Source organism: Streptopelia decaocto (genome assembly GCF_964273445.1).
Source record: "Streptopelia decaocto genome assembly, contig: HAP1_SCAFFOLD_75, whole genome shotgun sequence".
Lineage (NCBI taxonomy): Eukaryota > Metazoa > Chordata > Aves > Columbiformes > Columbidae > Streptopelia > Streptopelia decaocto.
The window spans coordinates 455,227-471,886 of record NW_028116137.1 but is presented as its reverse complement, the minus strand read 5'-3'; the positions used below and the strand labels follow the sequence as shown (position 1 = coordinate 471,886).

General features: G+C 49.4%; 1 protein-coding gene and 1 pseudogene across 2 annotated transcripts; one reads left to right on the top strand and one right to left on the bottom strand.

The window, feature by feature from the left end:
• The first annotated feature begins 494 nt into the window (after positions 1-494).
• Positions 495-1,429, top strand: LOC309452356 (olfactory receptor 14J1-like; annotated as a pseudogene). The gene has a single exon. The product of its transcript is annotated as an olfactory receptor 14J1-like (transcript).
• Positions 1,430-14,728: 13,299 nt separating this feature from the next.
• On the bottom strand, positions 14,729-15,685 carry LOC309452355 (olfactory receptor 14J1-like; the record flags this gene model as incomplete). The annotated part of the gene is made up of 1 exon (XM_082076991.1): positions 14,729-15,685. One exon carries the CDS (start codon positions 15,683-15,685, stop codon positions 14,729-14,731), a length of 957 nt encoding a protein of 318 aa, XP_081933117.1.
• Positions 15,686-16,660: the final 975 nt, after the last annotated feature.

Genomic DNA, 16,660 nt, shown 5'->3' with positions numbered 1-16,660 from the left:
TGAAGGGTTCCTGGAAAGGGGTACTCAAAAAAGGTGCTAAAAGTACTTGCTCTACAGTGTCATTATGTGAGTGGCAGCAGCACAGCCGGGTCAGGAGAAGGTTCCACAGCATGCCCGTATGCCTTTCTGTCCTTTCTGTCCTTGCCTTATTTCTCAGGAACACCACAGTGTTCTTCCCTGTTTCTCCACCTGTCCCTGGTGCTCTTGCTCTCTGGGGTTGGGGTGCGAGTGTGGGTCACTTCTTGTTCTGACACGAACTCAAGGGGTCTTGCCCCAAATATGTGTTCATGGAAATCAGATGTCCAAGCTGTCTTTTAAGCTGTGATGAACAGTTTTTTCTCACTTGGTAGAAAGAGACAATGAACTGAAACATCCCTCCATCAGGGAGGGGTTTTTCCATGAGAAACAGCATGTTTATTTTCCTCAGAGAAGTCTCCCCTAACTTGTCACTGCCTTTTCTTCCTTGCACAGGTCCTCATGCCCACAGGCAGCCAATGTCCAACAGCAGCTCCATCAGCCAGTTCCTCCTCCTGCCGTTCACAGACACACGGGAGCTGCAGCTCTTGCACTTCTGGCTCTTCCTGGGCATCTACCTGGCTGCCCTCCTGGGCAACGGCCTCATCATCACCACCATAGCCTGGGACCAGCACCTCCACACCCCCATGTACTTCTTCCTGCTCAACCTCGCCCTCCTTGACATGGGCACCATCTCCACTATTGTCCCCAAGTCCATGGCCAACTCTCTGTGGGATACCAGGGTCATTTTCTATGCAGGGTGTGCTACACAACTCTTTCTGTTTGTCTTTTTAGCTTCAGCAGAGTTTTACCTTCTCACCATCATGTCGTACGATCGCTACGTTGCCATCTGCAAACCCCTGCACTACAGGACCCTCCTGGGCAGCAGAGCTTGTGTCCACATGGCAGCAGCTGCCTGGGCCACTGGGTTTCTCAATGCTCTGCTGCACACGGCCAATACATTTTCACTGCCCCTGTGCAAGGGCAATGCCCTGGGCCAGTTCTTCTGTGAAATCCCCCAGATCCTCAAGCTCTCCTGCTCACACTCCTACCTCAGGGAACTTGGGCTTCTTGTAGTTAGTGTCTGTTTAGCATTTGGCTGTTTTGTGTTCATTGTGATGTCCTGTGTGCAGATCTTGAGGGCCGTGCTGAGGATCCCCTCTGAGCAGGGACGGCACAAAGCCTTTTCCACCTGCCTCCCTCACCTGGCCGTAGTCTCTCTGTTCATCAGCACTGGCATGTTTGCCAACCTGATGCCCCCCCCGTGTTCTCCCCAGGCCTGGATCTGGTGGTGTCTGTTCTGTACTCAGTGGTGCCTCCAGCAGTGAACCCCCTCATCTACAGCATGAGGAACCAGGAACTGAAAGTGGCACTGAAGAAGCTGATTCAGTCATTTTTCTGTCAGCAGCAATAAGTTACCCATGTCTCTTCAGAAGTGATTTCCAGTTCATCTCAGGATCCTCCTGTGCATTGAGCATTTCATCTGTGATAACCATGTTTGTCAAGGAATTTCTTCACCCATGGCACTTCTCCAGAGCAGTGACTCAGAGGCCTGTCTACCTGTTTCTGGGACCGTGGTACAGCTGGTGTCCTGTGTCACATCTCTGTAATACAAGTGTGGACTCATTTTGAAATTACTGTATTTCTGAAATTGGGGCCATCATTTTGAAACACCCCACAAAAGGGGATTTCCTCAGTCTCAGTATTTGGAGCTTGGGCTCTTCTTCCAAAGCTGTGGTCAACCTGAATAAATTTCCCCCACAAGGCCATGCTGCCGTACTTGTGTCTTTCATGGCTCAGGGAAGGACTTGGGGCACCATGTTACGTCATGGTGCTGGTTTGAGTGTCCATCTGTGGGTGCCCAGTGTTCCTGAAGATGGTGAAGGACCTTCAGTGATCTGCCTTGGACTGTCTCGCTGTGCTTTCCAGGCACCACAGCCTGCTCCCTGTGCTCTGTGCTTCAACAGGAGAATGAATGACCCACAGAACCCTATTTCTGCATTCCCCAGCTCAGGGCAGGCTGCTCTGTCACTGCAGTAGCAGGAGCAACATGAAGAGCTCCTGGCCAGGAGTCGTGTGCTGGTGAGAGGGGCTGGCACAGGAGGGCTGCCAGCTATGGGTGTAAAGGATATCTTGGAAACAAGAGCAGGGGACAAAGGGGGGCTGGCCTTGCTTCCATCATGCCATGGCTGGCCCCAGCCCTTAGGCTGATAGGCTGATCCTCCTCTCTGTCCCAATCCATCTCTCCATCCATCCATCCATCCATCCATCCATCCATCCATATCAGTACTCCATCTGGGAGAGCTGCCTCACCATGTTTCTCATCCCAATGAGATCATAGAATCATTTAGGTTGAAGGAGACCCTCAAGATCACTGTGTCCAACCATTAACCCAACTCTGGCACTAAACCGTATTCCTAAGAACCTCATCTATATGTAGTATAAAGACCTCCAGGGATGGTCACTCAACCACTCCTTGGGCAGCCTGTTTCGATGCCTCACAAACTCTTCCATGAAGAAATTTTTCCTAATATCCAAACTGAACCTTCCCAAGTGCCACTTCAGGCTGTTTCCTCTCCTTCTCCAGTTGCCATATGGGAGAACAGACCAACACCCTCCATGTTCCAACCTCCTTTCAGGTAGCTGTAGACAGCAATAAGCTCTCCCCTCAGCCTTCTTTTCTCCAGGCTAAACAGCCGCACTTACCTCCACTGCTCCCCATCTGACTTGTTCTCCAGACCCCTCACCAGCTTTGTTGCCCTTCTCTGAACTCACTCCGGCACCTCAAGGTCTTTCTTGTAGTGAGGGGCCCAAAACTGAACACAGGATTTGAGGTGCATCCTCACCAGTGCCAAGAACAGAGGGATGATCACTTGCCTGGTCCTGCTGGCCACACTATTCCTGATGCATGGTGGGATGCTGGTGGCCTTCTTGCCCACTTGGGCACACGCTGGCTCATGTTCAGTCACTGTCCATCAACACCCCCAGGGCCTTTTCCATTGGGCAGATTTCCAGCTGCTCTTCCCTGAGCCCGTAGTGCTGCCTGGGGTTGTTGTGACCCAAGTGCAGGACCCAGCACTTGGCATGAAATTGAACAAGTCCAAGTGTTGGATTGTTCACCTGGGATAGAGTAACACTGAGTGCAAGTGTAGATTAGGAGAGAGTGGCTGGAGAGCAGCCCTGCAGAAAGGGATCTGGCGTGATGGTTGGCCACAGGGTCAATAGGAGGCAACACTGTCCCCCAGCAGTCAAGACAGTAACCCCCATCCTGGGGTGCATCAAACACAGCATGGCCACGTGGTCAAAAGAGGTGACTATGCCACTGTATTCAGCATTAGTGCGGCCTCACCTTGAGTTCTGTGTGTAGTTCTGGGCCCTACATATTTTTACAATAAGGACGTAAAGGTCCTTGAATGCATCTAGATCATCGCCATGCCCACTGGAGGCCCTTAGGAAGAGTTCCTCTCTCCAAATGTCCACCCCAGCTTGTTGCTGCATGAACAACCAGGAGAAACTGCCCCTGGACCCTCATTCCAGACCCCATCTCCTCCACACCATACAGGCAGTGCTCTCCGCCTTGTCACTGAGGTGGTTCCAGGGACCCAAGAGACACCTGTGGGAGGAGATGTTGCGTAGGGATGCGGTGTCCTTCAGTGCTCCTCATGGTCCCTCCTGCTGGTCTTTGTGCCACTGGTCACAACCCTCTGAACCTGGATGTTCAGCCAGTTCTCAGTGGTGCTAAACAGGAACATGCCCATGAGCACATTGGGCTGCACTGGGAGAAGCGTGGCCACCCAGACAAGGGCAGTTATTGTCCATCATGACTCAGCACTGGTGTGGTCACATCTGGAGCGGTGTGTCCCAGTGTGAGGTTCCCCATTCTGGAGGAACGGGAGGAGCTGTCGTGTGGCCAGAGAAAGTCTGGGTCACATGTGGAGATGTTGAGAGACCCAAACTTCTTTAGCCTGGTGAAGGGGAGGCTGAGGAAACGTGCTGGTTTTACTAAAATTGGGTTTTCTTCATGCATTTTGAACCTCTCTCCTTCACAGCCAGTATGGTCTTTTGCTTACATTTACTATGAGAATAATGAGATAACGCTGTTTCTTCCCTGCGATAGAGTTCATTTTTTCTTTTAACAGCTTTACAATGTTTGCCATTTGGTATGAAAAGAATGTCAGAACTCACTGATATCTTGGCTGTTGTCAGGGAAACCAAGGACTTTTTTGGCCATCCAGCTGTGGATGCAGATTGGCAGGAGAGGACACAGACAGGACAGCGTCTGGATTGACATGCAGGCTGATCAATGAAATATTCCCTATGATTAGCGCCATGCTCAGTATAAAGCTGGAGCCAGCTTTTAGGGCTTGTTACATCCGTTACTTTGGGTTTTCCAGCTGGTTTGGTCAGTTCCATTCAGAAGTTTCATTCTGTCAGGAGTTCGATGTCAGTTCGGCCTTTTGCCATTCTGCCATTTTGCCGTTGGCCTTTGGGCCTTTCTGCCTGTTGCCCTTTTGCTCTCTCTCGCTGGGATGGGCTGTTCAGGACCAAGGTACTCCCTTCTGCAGGACTGGCTGTTCCGTGTGACTGGAGTTACACGGGGGATAGCACAGAGTATATTTTCTTAATTTAATTTATCTATTTCTATTTAATTTACCTGGACTATTGTCAGTGAAACCAAAGACTTCTCTGGAGTCCAGCTGCAGGTGCATATTAGTAGGAGGGGGCACAGACAGGACAGCACCTGGATTGACATCCAGGTCAATCAACAACCTATTCTCTAACGTTAGCATCATGCTCGGTATAAAGCTGGAGATGCCTTTTCCAGCCTGTTAGTTTTGGTTTTCTGGCTACTTTGCTTAGCTCTGTTCGGAAGTTCCATTCTATTGGGAGTTCAGTGTTAGTTCAGTTTCATGATGTTTTGCTGTTTTTCAGTTGGCCCGTGGACCTCTCTGCCTTTTGCACTTGTACTTTCTCTTGCTGGGATCAGCTGTTCAGGACCAGGGTACTCTCTTCTTTTGGGCTGCCTCAGCACAACTGGAGTTCTGTGGGGGATTGCACTGAGTATCATATATTTTACTTTATGTGTATTTATTATAAGCATATTAGTAGTAGCAGTGTATTATTCTCATTGTCTTATTATATTTTTTCTAAACCCACAAGTTTCTCCCTTCTCTTTCAGTTCTCTCCCTTATCCCACCTGGGGACTGGGAGCAGGATGTAAGCAGCTCTCATGGTCTTGGTTGGTGGCTGTGGTAACACCATGACAAGAAAGGGCAGTAGTAGATTCAGAAATCTTGAAAACCACTTTCCAAGATGGTGTCAATTTTTAATTTTTTTTTTTTTTTTTGGTAGAGGGAACAGCATGAGAAAGGAAAACCATCAGAAACTGCAGCTCTGGAGGTCCAGAGTGGAGCTCAGGATAAAGAAATGCCATTATGAGCTCAGTGCTGTGGTCATTAAGGACTCTGGAACAGTCATGACTTTGTGTTTCAAGGAACAGCTGGTGAGGATGGAGAGACAGCAGCACAGGTGGGGACACACTGGGCTGAGAACAAGGTGGGGAAGTGCCTGGGGTGTCTGCAGCCTGTGGGGAAACAGATACAGGCATGGGACAGTGCAGAATGGACCGTGGTGGACATGGCCAAGGGCGCTGGCAAGGCTGGATGTCCTTGAAAGTGCCAAGGTCTTTGTCCCCTTGGTTATGGCTGATGTCCCTGCCAGCCAGGCCTAAGAGGAGACACATGGTTGTCATGGCCATGGCGACCCATTGCCTCCTTGCACCCCTAGGGAGTGTCACACCATTGTCCCGCACTGGGCATCACACTCCACACATCCCCAGGAAGAGCCCTGAGCCACACGTGAGGGACAGGATCTCCCTTCCTAGGGGCAGGGGCTCAAGGCTTGGCCATTGTCCTTCATCAAACAAACCAAGGGCTTTCTCAGCATCAGAGCTGCTGCACTTTGCCTTTGCCTGATGCAATCACTGCCTCCAATTATCTGCTCTAACGAGCCCCTGGGGAGGCTTTGTCAGTAACAGCCCTCAGTGGGGCCCATTAATGCTTCAAGGTACTTTGGAGTTTGCTTCTGACTTGGACTTCTTGAGCAGATTCTTCAGGCTGTGCTTGGTATCTGAGGTTCATGGACTCAGCACCAAATACACCACGGGGCTCATTAAAACACAGAAAGCCCTAACGAGCAATGTTTCTTTCTGTAATTTTCTTCACATCTTCCAGACTTGTAGAACTAACTGGAGAGGTTTCAATGGGACACTTGCTGATGAAGATTTCAAAGATTTCCTAAAGGAGGGTTTTTCTTTCAAGGGTATTTTCTGTCATTTTCCAGTGTGTAGAAGAAGTGACAGCAGCATTCTACACTGGACACTGATCCCGAGGGTCTCCTGGAGACATCTGGACAGGCAGGAGAACAGTCCCTTGAGGCTGGACACTGTATGGACAACCTGGCTCCTCGCCCCCACCCCCAGTCTGCCGGTTCCTCCATTGGCCACCAGAGATTGCATCACATTTCCTACATCAGACTTCTCCACTGAGCTCTGCAGGAGATGCTGCAGCTCCTGTGCACCAGCTCCACCTGCTCTCCTGTGCAAATACTGCACAGTTTAATAAACAGCAAAACACTTTCCTCAGCTGTGTGTGTAAGCTGGATCTAATGAGGTCCAGCATCCACAAGGGAGGTTTAGACAGAGAGATAGGAGAGGATAGAAATAAACACAATGAACGTGTTGACTGCCATGTCAATTAGAGCTCTGAAGAACGGGGCAAGTTTCTAACTCCCTGAAGCTCAAAGCAGAAACCAGACAGTTGAGAGGCCACTGAATGACCAAAGAGCGAGTGGAGGGGAAACCTGAGAGCACTGGGAAGGGTAAATGTCCAGACAGTGCTGGAAAGTTGTCCTTGGACAGGGACATTTAATCAGGAGAGGTGGGAACTCCTGAATGACGAGGGAGATGAAAGAATAGTGTTGTTAATAGAAGTACAGGGAAAGACCAATATTTCTTCTCCTACCCTTAGTACATCAGATGTCTCACCATAAACAGCCAAGGCCTTTTTAGGGCCCCAGTGTACCTGAGGTGCTGGCCTGGGATTGGCATCTATCACACAGGACCTGGGGAGACCAGAGCACCTTGCAGTGCAGGTGGAGCCTGGGCAGGGATTCCCGGGGCATCTACACTGGCACCAGGTGTTTGTGTCCCTGGAGCTGAAGACATTTCTGTCCTAAATCCATCCCCAGTTCTGGAAAACACTTTCCTTTCCAAAGAAAAGAAACTCCCCTAGAAAGACTTTAACATAAATAAATTGATAAATAAATAGATAAATAAATAAACAAAGAAACAAACAAGCCAATAAATAAGTAAATAAATAAATAAGTAAATAAATAATAATGTAAATAAGTAAATAAATACATAAATACTTAAATAAATACATAAATACATACAAGAATAGAAAGAAAAAGAAGAAAGAAAGAAAGAAAGAAAGAAAGAAAGAAAGAAAGAAAGAAAGAAAGAAAGAAAGAAAGAGAAAGAAAGAGAGAAAGAAAGAGAGAAAGAAAGAGAGAAAGAGAGAAAGAGAGAAAGAGAGAAAGAGAGAAAGAGAGAAAGAGAGAAGAAAGAAAGAGAGAAGAAAGAAAGAAAGAAAGAAAGAAAGAAAGAAAGAAAGAAAGAAAGAAAGAAAGAAAGAAAGAAAGAAAGAAAGAAAGAAAGAAAGAAAGAAAGAAAGAAAGAAAGAAAGAAAGAAAGAAAGAAGGAGAGGAGGAGAGGAGGAGAGGAAGAAAAGAAAGAAAGAAAGAAAGAAAGAAAGAAAGAAAGAAAGAAAGAAAGAAAGAAAGAAAGAAAGAAAGAAAGAAAGAAAGAAAGAAAGAAAGAAAGAAAGAAAGAAAGAAAGAAAGAAAGAAAGAAAGAAAGAAAGAAAGAAAGAAAGAAAGAAAGAAAGAAAGAAAGAAAGAAAGAAAGAAAGAAAGAAAGAAAGAAAGAAAGAAAGAAAGAAAGAAAGAAAGAAAGAAAGAAAGAAAGAAAGAAAGAAAGAAAGAAAGAAAGAAAGAAAGAAAGAAAGAAAGAAAGAAAGAAAGAAAGAAAGAAAGAAAGAAAGAAAGAAAGAAAGAAAGAAAGAAAGAAAGAAAGAAAGAAAAGAAAGAAAAGAAAGAAAAAAAGTTGGCACCTTCCTTTGCTTTGGATCTTTGTCTTCAGTTGTTCTTATTTTCATATTCACTGACATCAACTGACATCTGATGGGCCTGCAGGCATGAAGCCAAGATCATGTTGTGTCTTGCATAGCACCCCATGCCCTCTGAACCTTCCCTGCCCAGGACTCCTCACACGTTGCCCAGAGCGAGTCACACTGAGGTGTTGGCTGGTTCCCTGGCTGAGATGTTGGTTTAGATGGTCACCTACAGCACAGGTGGATCCTGCCCCATCATCGCCTGCTCTGCTCCAGTCTGAAACAGAGCCCAACATCACAATGGGATCATGAGAGAACTGAGGTTGAAGGGACCTCAGGAGTCTGCAGTCCAACCTGTCACAAACTGGGTCACACCAAGGTGTTCAAGCCTTGATTCAATCAGAGCTTTAGCAGGACTAGAGAAGTGATCATCCCTTTGTACTGGGCACTGGTGAGGCTGCACCTTGAATCCTGGGGGCAGTTTTAGGCCCCTCATCGCAAGGAAGACATTGAGGTGCTGGAGAGAGTTCAGAGGAGGGTGACAAGGCTGGTGAAGGGTCTGGAGCACCAGTCTTATGAGGAGCGGTTGAGGGAGCTGGGGCTGTTCAGCCTTGAGAACAGGAGGCTGAGGAGAGACCTTATTACTCTCTACAGCTGCCTGAAAGGAGGTTTTATCATGGAGGGTGTTGTCTCTTCTCCCAAGTAGCAAGTGATAGGACAAGAGGAAATGGCCTCAAGTTGCACATGGGGAGGTTTAGATTGGATATGAGGAAAAAATTCTTCAGGGAAGGGTTTTGAAGCAATGGAGCAGACTGCCCAGTGAGGTTGTGGAGTTCCCATCACTGAAGGTGTTTAAAGCACAGATAGATGGGGCTCTTCGGGACATGGTTTAGTGCCAGATTTAGGTTATGGTTGGACCCGATGATCTTAAGGGTCTCTTCCAACCACAATTATTCTATGATTCCATGATAAGTTGTTTTTGATAATTTCTTTCTCAGAGGACCATGCAGCCTCCCTGAGAGCCAGGACTTTTCTGAGGTGTTGGAGAGACATCTCACGGTCACACCAGCCAGTTCCACCAGCCCCTGTCTGTCCCTTCCCAGACCAAACCTTTTCTGCATATCCCAACCTTCCAGGTGAGTTTCTGGGACACAGCAAATGCTGTGCTGGTCTTCTGGGCTTGTTCAGAGAGAGCAGCTTGCCAACATGTTGTTGGGCTCTCTGTGCACCTCAAAGCTTTCCTGACCATTTTTCTCCAAGCTCCACTTGCGCCCAACCTTTCTGGTCCTTGATCTGTACATGAGACGATTGATCAGGGATGTGGGGATGGTGTAGAAAAAAGGCTTTGTCAAACTGTCTTGGGAGGGCTGTTCTGGGCATCCCACAGTCAAGGTTGAGGGTGCTGGAGAAAACAGTGGCACAGGTGAGGTGAGAGGTCCAGGAGGAGAAGGCCTTGTGCCTGTCTACACTGGGGCAGAGAGCAGTGATGCATTCATGGGATGCCCATGTGAACAGGAAGGGGAAAATGGCTCTAAAATGCCTTCCAGCCAGTTCTTTACCCATCGCAGATACACCATCCAGGCCACGAGCTGCAGCTTCTCCAGGAGATGCTGTGGGATATGGTGTCAAAGGCTTTACTGCAGTCTAAGGACACAACACCCACAGCCTGTGTGGCGGATTCACTCCCCACGACAGACTTTCCCTCATCTGCTCAGCCGGTCACCTTGTCACAGAAGGAGATCAGGGTGGTCAAGCAGGACCTGCCTTTCATCCAGCCATGCTGATTGGGTCCGATTGCTCATCTCGTGTGTGTGACCTCACAGTCGTTTCCCAGCCATGTTCCTGCTGTTGGCCAATCCCTTGCACAGGCAGAAGTGACCTCACAGTGCCCTCCACAGCCATTGGTTCCCTACTGGACTAAGAGTTCCTGAGACAAAGTGACCACAGGGCATCGTACCCACCATCACCCTCCTTGTGGTCCAGTGGTGAGCAGATCAAACTAAGCTGCTTTCATCAAATTTATCCAATAGATTTCCTATCAAGTGTTTGAGTGCAGAAACGTTCCTCAGAAGAGCTGCTGTATTTACTCTGGGGCATTTTATATCTCTGCTTCTGCACCTAATTTTCTTCTTCTTCCTTCTCTGTCTTTTCTGATATGAAAAGCTCTCCAAGGAAAAGATTCATGGAATCCTACAATAACGCAGGTTGGAAGAGACCCCTGAACACCCTCTCTGTCCCACTGACCTTTATGGCACCGGAAGGAATAGCTGATGGCATTTGTGCTCCCTTGGGTTCATCTCACCACATGCACACAGTGGACATGCACATGATGTGTATGTTTACAACTCATCTGCACAATGAAAACAGGGAATTTTGACCTAGTGTTTCATAGAATCATAGAATGTCCTGAGTTGGAAGGACCCACAAGGATCATGGAGTCCAACTCCTGTCCCTGCACAGGACACCCCACAGGTCACCCCGTGTGTCTGAGGACGTTGTCCAGTCTGTTCTTGAACACTGTCAGGTTGGGGCCGTGACACCTTCCTGGGGAGCCTGTTCAGTGTCCAGCACCTCTGGGGGAAGAACCTTTTCTTCATGTCCAACTGACCCTTCACTGGCACATCTTCCTGCCATTCACTCGGGTTCCTTTACTGGTCACCAGTGAGAAGAGATCAGTGCCTTCCCTTCCCTCTCCCCTTGTGAGGAAGCTGTAGCAACCATGAGGTCTCCTTTGAGTCTTTTCTTCAGCTCTGATGCTCAGAAACCCCTTGGTTTGCTTTCTGAGGCAGAAAGGAGAAGCCATGAACTCCAGGCAATGGGAAGGGGGATCCTGTCCCTCACACACGGCTCAGGGCTCTTCCTGGGACCGTGGGATGTGGGTGTGCAAGGCCCAGGGAAGGACAACACTGGTACAACAACTTCAAACTTCCCCATGGGGCTGCAAGGAGGCAACAAGGCCCCAGTGCCATGAGGACAACATGTCTTCTCCTGGGACTCAGTGGCAGAGACTGTCAGGGGTCAAGACCCTGGCATGGGTTCGGGCCTACGGCGATGGAGGAAGAAATACAGCCATCCGTTGCGGATGATAAACATGCTTCATTTTATTGACACAGAGCACAGACTTTTATAATGGTTCTATTAATTATGCCTACTTGTCAAACACCGATTTGATAGCATACGTAATGAGCCCATCCCAACATACATAATGAGTCTATCCCCTTCTGTGGCCCCCCTAGTATGTGAATTCCCTTGTTATCTCAGAGCTGCCTCCTGGTACTTGTTTATCCAGGCCTTTCTCAGGAGCTGCCTCCTGAGACTGTGAGACTTGTTTGTGCAGGCCTTTCCCAGGCAATACCTTCTCACTTACCCTTGCTCAGCTCATGCTAACTGAGGCCTACTCATGCTAACTAGAAGAGATCCTCTCCGTAGAGAGGGTCTCATGCCCTTTCTCTCTTGGCCATTCTCCAACAAGAGACAACTGCCCTGGCCAAGGGCACAGAGACCTGGGGTCTGTGGGTCCCTTCCAGCCTTACAGCGCCCTTTGCCATCTCCACCACAGGCTGTTCTACACGGTGCTACCCCTGCCCCTCTTTCCCTGCAGGCTGCAGACACCCATCTCGCTTCCCCACCTGCTCTCACCCCTGCATTTCTGCCCCTTCATTGATGTGTCTGCACCCTCACTGGCTGCTCTTTGGCACACAAACCATGGGCTGATCCAGCTCCCTCTGGGTGACCTCTTGCCCCACAGCACTGCCCTTCCAGCGACATTTCTTACTCCTCATGTCCAGTTCTCACCTTCAAAACTGTACTTTCTGATATTTTTTTTTCTGTTTCCTTCTTATTCCCACTATCAAGGAAAGCTCAGCCACCTCAGAAACTGCCCTTCATGCAGGGAACCCAACCTGTTAGGCTTCGTAGGGTCTTTTACCTGACTAGATAGAAGTTACCTCACCATGATCTTCTAAATCCCACAACTGCTGCTGTTCTTTCAGCTTCTCTGACAGACACGACCATGTCCCTGCTGCTGTCCCATCATGTTCTCAGGTGGGATGGACATGACAACCCATCTCCAAGGCCACTTCCTGGGTAGGGCCTGTGGGCACTTGGGCAGAGGTTCTTTCCCAGCCATGTCCCTGCTGCTGGGCTGTCACCTCCAGAGACAGAACTGACCTCACTGTCCCCTTCACAGCCACACGATTCTAACTGGATTATGAGTGTCTGAGACACAACTGAACTCATAATACCACACCCATCCATCCCCCTCCTTAGCACCCAGGACCTGAACAAGACTGAACCGTGCTCTACACAGTCCTACTCCTGCCCCTCTTTCCCACAGGCTGTAGACACCCATCTCACTTCCTCACCTTGTTCAAATTATTCAAATATATTTCCTACTAACAATGAGAGTGAAAAGCACTCCTCACTGGAACTGCTGTATTTATGTTAACACAGCACATATGTCCTCTTTTGCCTTTTTTTTTTTTTCCTTTTCTTCTACCTATTCTCTCTCCAGAAACCTGTCCAAGGCAAAAATTCTGTCAAATCACAGAATAACTCAGGTTTGCAGAGAGCCCTTGTCTCACTCATCTTGTCTCACTCTCCTGCTCAGGGCAGAGTGAACCAGGTGAGGTTGCTCAAGGCCTCCACCCAGGTTTGCATCATCCTCAAAGGCACTAAAGATTCACTCTGTTACATCATAGAAGGGGAGAATAAAGATGTTCAACAGTGTTGTCCAAGTGCTGGTCACTGAGGGATGACACCAGTAACTGGCTACACACAGGACTTTGTACCACTGGTGATATTTGGGCTTGATGGTTCAGCCAACTTCCCACCCAGCATCCACTTCTTGAGCCCCATCAGCACCACTCTGGCCAGAAGGAGACCATGTCTGAGCCTTGCAAACACCCTGTACACAACATGCCTTTCTTTCCCCTTCCTTGTCACTCACATTCCTGGAAATGGCTGCAGGAGGACGAGTCCCATCCCCTTCCCAGGGAGGGAGGTAGGGTCGCCAGCCTGTTATTCTCCCAGTTCCTATTCCTGCTCTTCTTGAAGATGGGTATGAGGTCTGAGTTTTCTAAGGACCCCAGAGCCATTCTGGTTTCCTTGACACTTATGAGAGCACAGTCTGGAATCACAAGAAAGGGTGACAGAGCAGACTGGAGCACTTGCAATGATCCTTTTCAAGGCAGCTGAGACGAATCTCACTGATCAAGTGGGGTTTGTTAATGGAGTCACACACAGAAATATCAGGGTTCTGTCAGGCATCTATATCTGAGTTGGTCTCAGGACTCCTTGTTCACCCAGGGATGCTCAGAGACAGAGTCTGTCCCTTTTACACACAGAGGCAGGAGCCACAGTGTCCCTCTGGCCTCCTGTTGCCACTCCCAAAGGACGGGAGACACCTCAGCCCTGTGGTGTGTCACCTGCTCTGCACTCATCTGAGATGTCCCACGTCATGAGGAATGGACACAGGGAGCTAAGTTCAAGGAAGCACAACCCAGTGCAGCATTCAGGTGATTTCCCATAGGTTGTTCCTCTCAATATGAAGTGACCTCAGGACCTCGTCTGTGTCACAGGCCTTAATGGAATGGAAAGGAATAGATGATGGTGTTTGAGCTCACTCAGGTTCATGTCACCTCACGTACATGATGTGCATGCTCACATCTCATCTGTACAAAGCAAACATAAATTGCTGAACTATTCATTGAGTGTCCATCCATAGAGGGAAGAAAAACCTCTGTGGGTGAGAGGCCAGAGCTGGAAATGGTGGTTGTGAGGGGCCAGTCCATGACGATGCCCTGGGGCTCCTTCCATGGAGTGTCCAGTGCACAGGGGCACAGCCCAGCCCCTGCTCTGCTGGTCCTGCAGGTTTCTGGCAGGAGCCTGGCTGCGAGAGGACACTGCTGTGTGCCAGCCCTGCACACACACACTGTTCAGATGTACAATAGTGTTTCATCTGTGGGCCAGTTTCTTGGTAATATTCTTGAGAGAAGGTTTGGAAGAAGATCTAAACCTTCAGGCCCTGCCCATAGGAGATCACCTTTCTATCTGGAAAGGCTGTTGTGAGGCCAGCTCTGTCACAGCAGTGCCCATTGCCTGTCCATGCCTGCGCTCACAGGACTGACACACAGCAGGATGGTGACCAAGCTGCCAGAGCACTAAGGCCTTGCACCAACACCAGGGATGAGAAGGAGAGTGTGGGAGTGGAACCAGAACAGCTGTGGAAGAACAAGCACTGGTGGTCCCTGGCAGGGCTGCCAGGATGGACTCTGTTCCCCTCCACCCATGGACACAGGAACCATCCCTGCAGCCCAAACAGCCCTTGGTGAAGGGATCTCAGAAAAAAATACATGCTGCAGGGACTTTTAATTTGTTGAAACACACATAGAGCACAGCTCCTCATTTACACAGCTCCTCAATAAGGAAAGAAGACAGTGAATTAGAAAGGGGATGACTATATTATCACATGTAGAAAACCACAAGTGGCAACAAAAAAAACAGAAGACAGGTTGGGCCTGCAACAATTTACACTGTAACTGTTATGCAGAAGATGATGGGCAGTTTATTGCTTCAGAAAATAATCCAGCTATCAGTTTCCACAGGGAATCCTTGAGCTCCTGGTTCCTCATACTGTAGATGAGGGGGTTCACTGCTGGAGGAACCACCGAGTACAGAACAGACACCACCAGGTCCATGGATGGAGAAGAGATGGAGGGGGGCTTCAGGTGGGCAAACATGGCAGTGCTAACAAACAGGGAGACCACGGCCAGGTGAGGGAGGCAGGTGGAAAAGGCTTTGTGCCGTCCCTGCTCAGAGGGGATCCTCAGCACGGCCCTCAAGATCTGCACATAGGACACCACAATGAACACAAAACACATGAAAACTAAACAGGCACTAAACACAAGAAGCCCAAGTTGCCTTAGGTAGGAGTGTGAGCAGGAAAGCTTGAGGATCTGGGGGATTTCACAGAAGAACTGGCCCAGGGCATTGCCCTTACACAGGGGCAGTGAAAATGTATTGGCTGTTTCCAGCAGAGCATTGAGAAACCCAGTGGCCCAGGCAGCTGCTGCCATGTGGACACAAGCTCTGCTGCCCAGGAGGGTCCCATAGTGCAGGGGTTTGCAGATGGCAACGTAGCGGTCATAGGACATGATGGTGAGCATAGAATACTCTGCTGCTGTCAAGAAGGCAAATGAAAAGATCTGTGCAGCACATCCTGAGTATGAGATGGCCCTGGTGTCCCAGAGGGAGTTGGCCATGGACTTGGGGACAATGGTGGAGATGGAGCCCAGGTCAAGGATGGCGAGGTTGAGCAGGAAGAAGTACATGGGGGTGTGCAGGTGCTGGTCCCAGGCTATGGTGCTGATGATGAGGCTGTTGCCCAGGAGGGCAGCCAGGTAGATGCCCAGGAAGAGCCAGAAGTGCAAGAGCTGCAGCTCCCGTGTGTCTGTGAACGGCAGGAGGAGGAACTGGGTGATGGAGCTGCTGTTGGACATTTGCTGCCTGTGGGCATGAAGACCTTGGAAGGAAGAAAAGGCAGTGACATGCTAGGGGAGAATTCTCTGAGGAAAATAAACATGCTGTTTGTCATGGAAAACCCCCTCCCTGATGGAGGGATGTTTCAGCTCATTCTCTCTTTCTACCAAGTGAGAAAAAACTGTTCGTCACAGTTTAAAATGCAGCTTGGGCATCTGGTTTCCATGAACACAGCTCTGGGGCAAAACCCCCTGAGTTGATGTCAGAACAAGAAGTGACCCACAATGCCGCCCCAACCCCAGAGAGCAAGAGCACCAGGGACAGGTGGAGAAACAGAGAAGAATGCTGCAGTGTTCCTGAGAAATAAAGCAAGGACAGAAAGGCATACGGGCATGCTGTGGAACCTTCTCCTGACCCGGCTGTGCTGCTGCCACTCACATAATGACACTGTAGAGCAAGTACTTTTAGCACCTTTTTTGTGTACCACGTTGGAGGAACCCTTCACCTGGAGGTCCAGCTGCTGAGGTGGAGACTGGTGACCTGGACCCCATGGCTTTGGGGCAGAGGGTCTGCTGGGGAGGAGAGGAGACCAGGGGTTGCACTGGGAAATGTGTCTGCACTGCAGGGGATTGCAGGGGGGTTCCTGAATCCTGTCCCTGGCATATCTGGTAGGAGCTCCTTCTCCCTGCCCATGTCTGTGCTCCCTGCGGCTGTGTGTCTGTCCCTGGTCTGCTCCCTGTCAGTGTCACAGACCCCGTCCCACGCGCTGTGTGCTCAGCTCTGTCCTGCTCACACCTCCTGGCACTGCCCAGGGGCAGCTCTGTGTGTGCAGGGGCTCAGGAGCAGCTCAGACACATCCTAATGAGAACTGGGGTCTCAGTGTCTTCTCCAAAGAGAGAAATAAATCCCCATCTCCCACTGCACACCCACACAACCAAGAGTGGAAAACTGAAAGCACAGACTCCTTCCCTTGCAGCTGCTGCTGTCTCGATGTC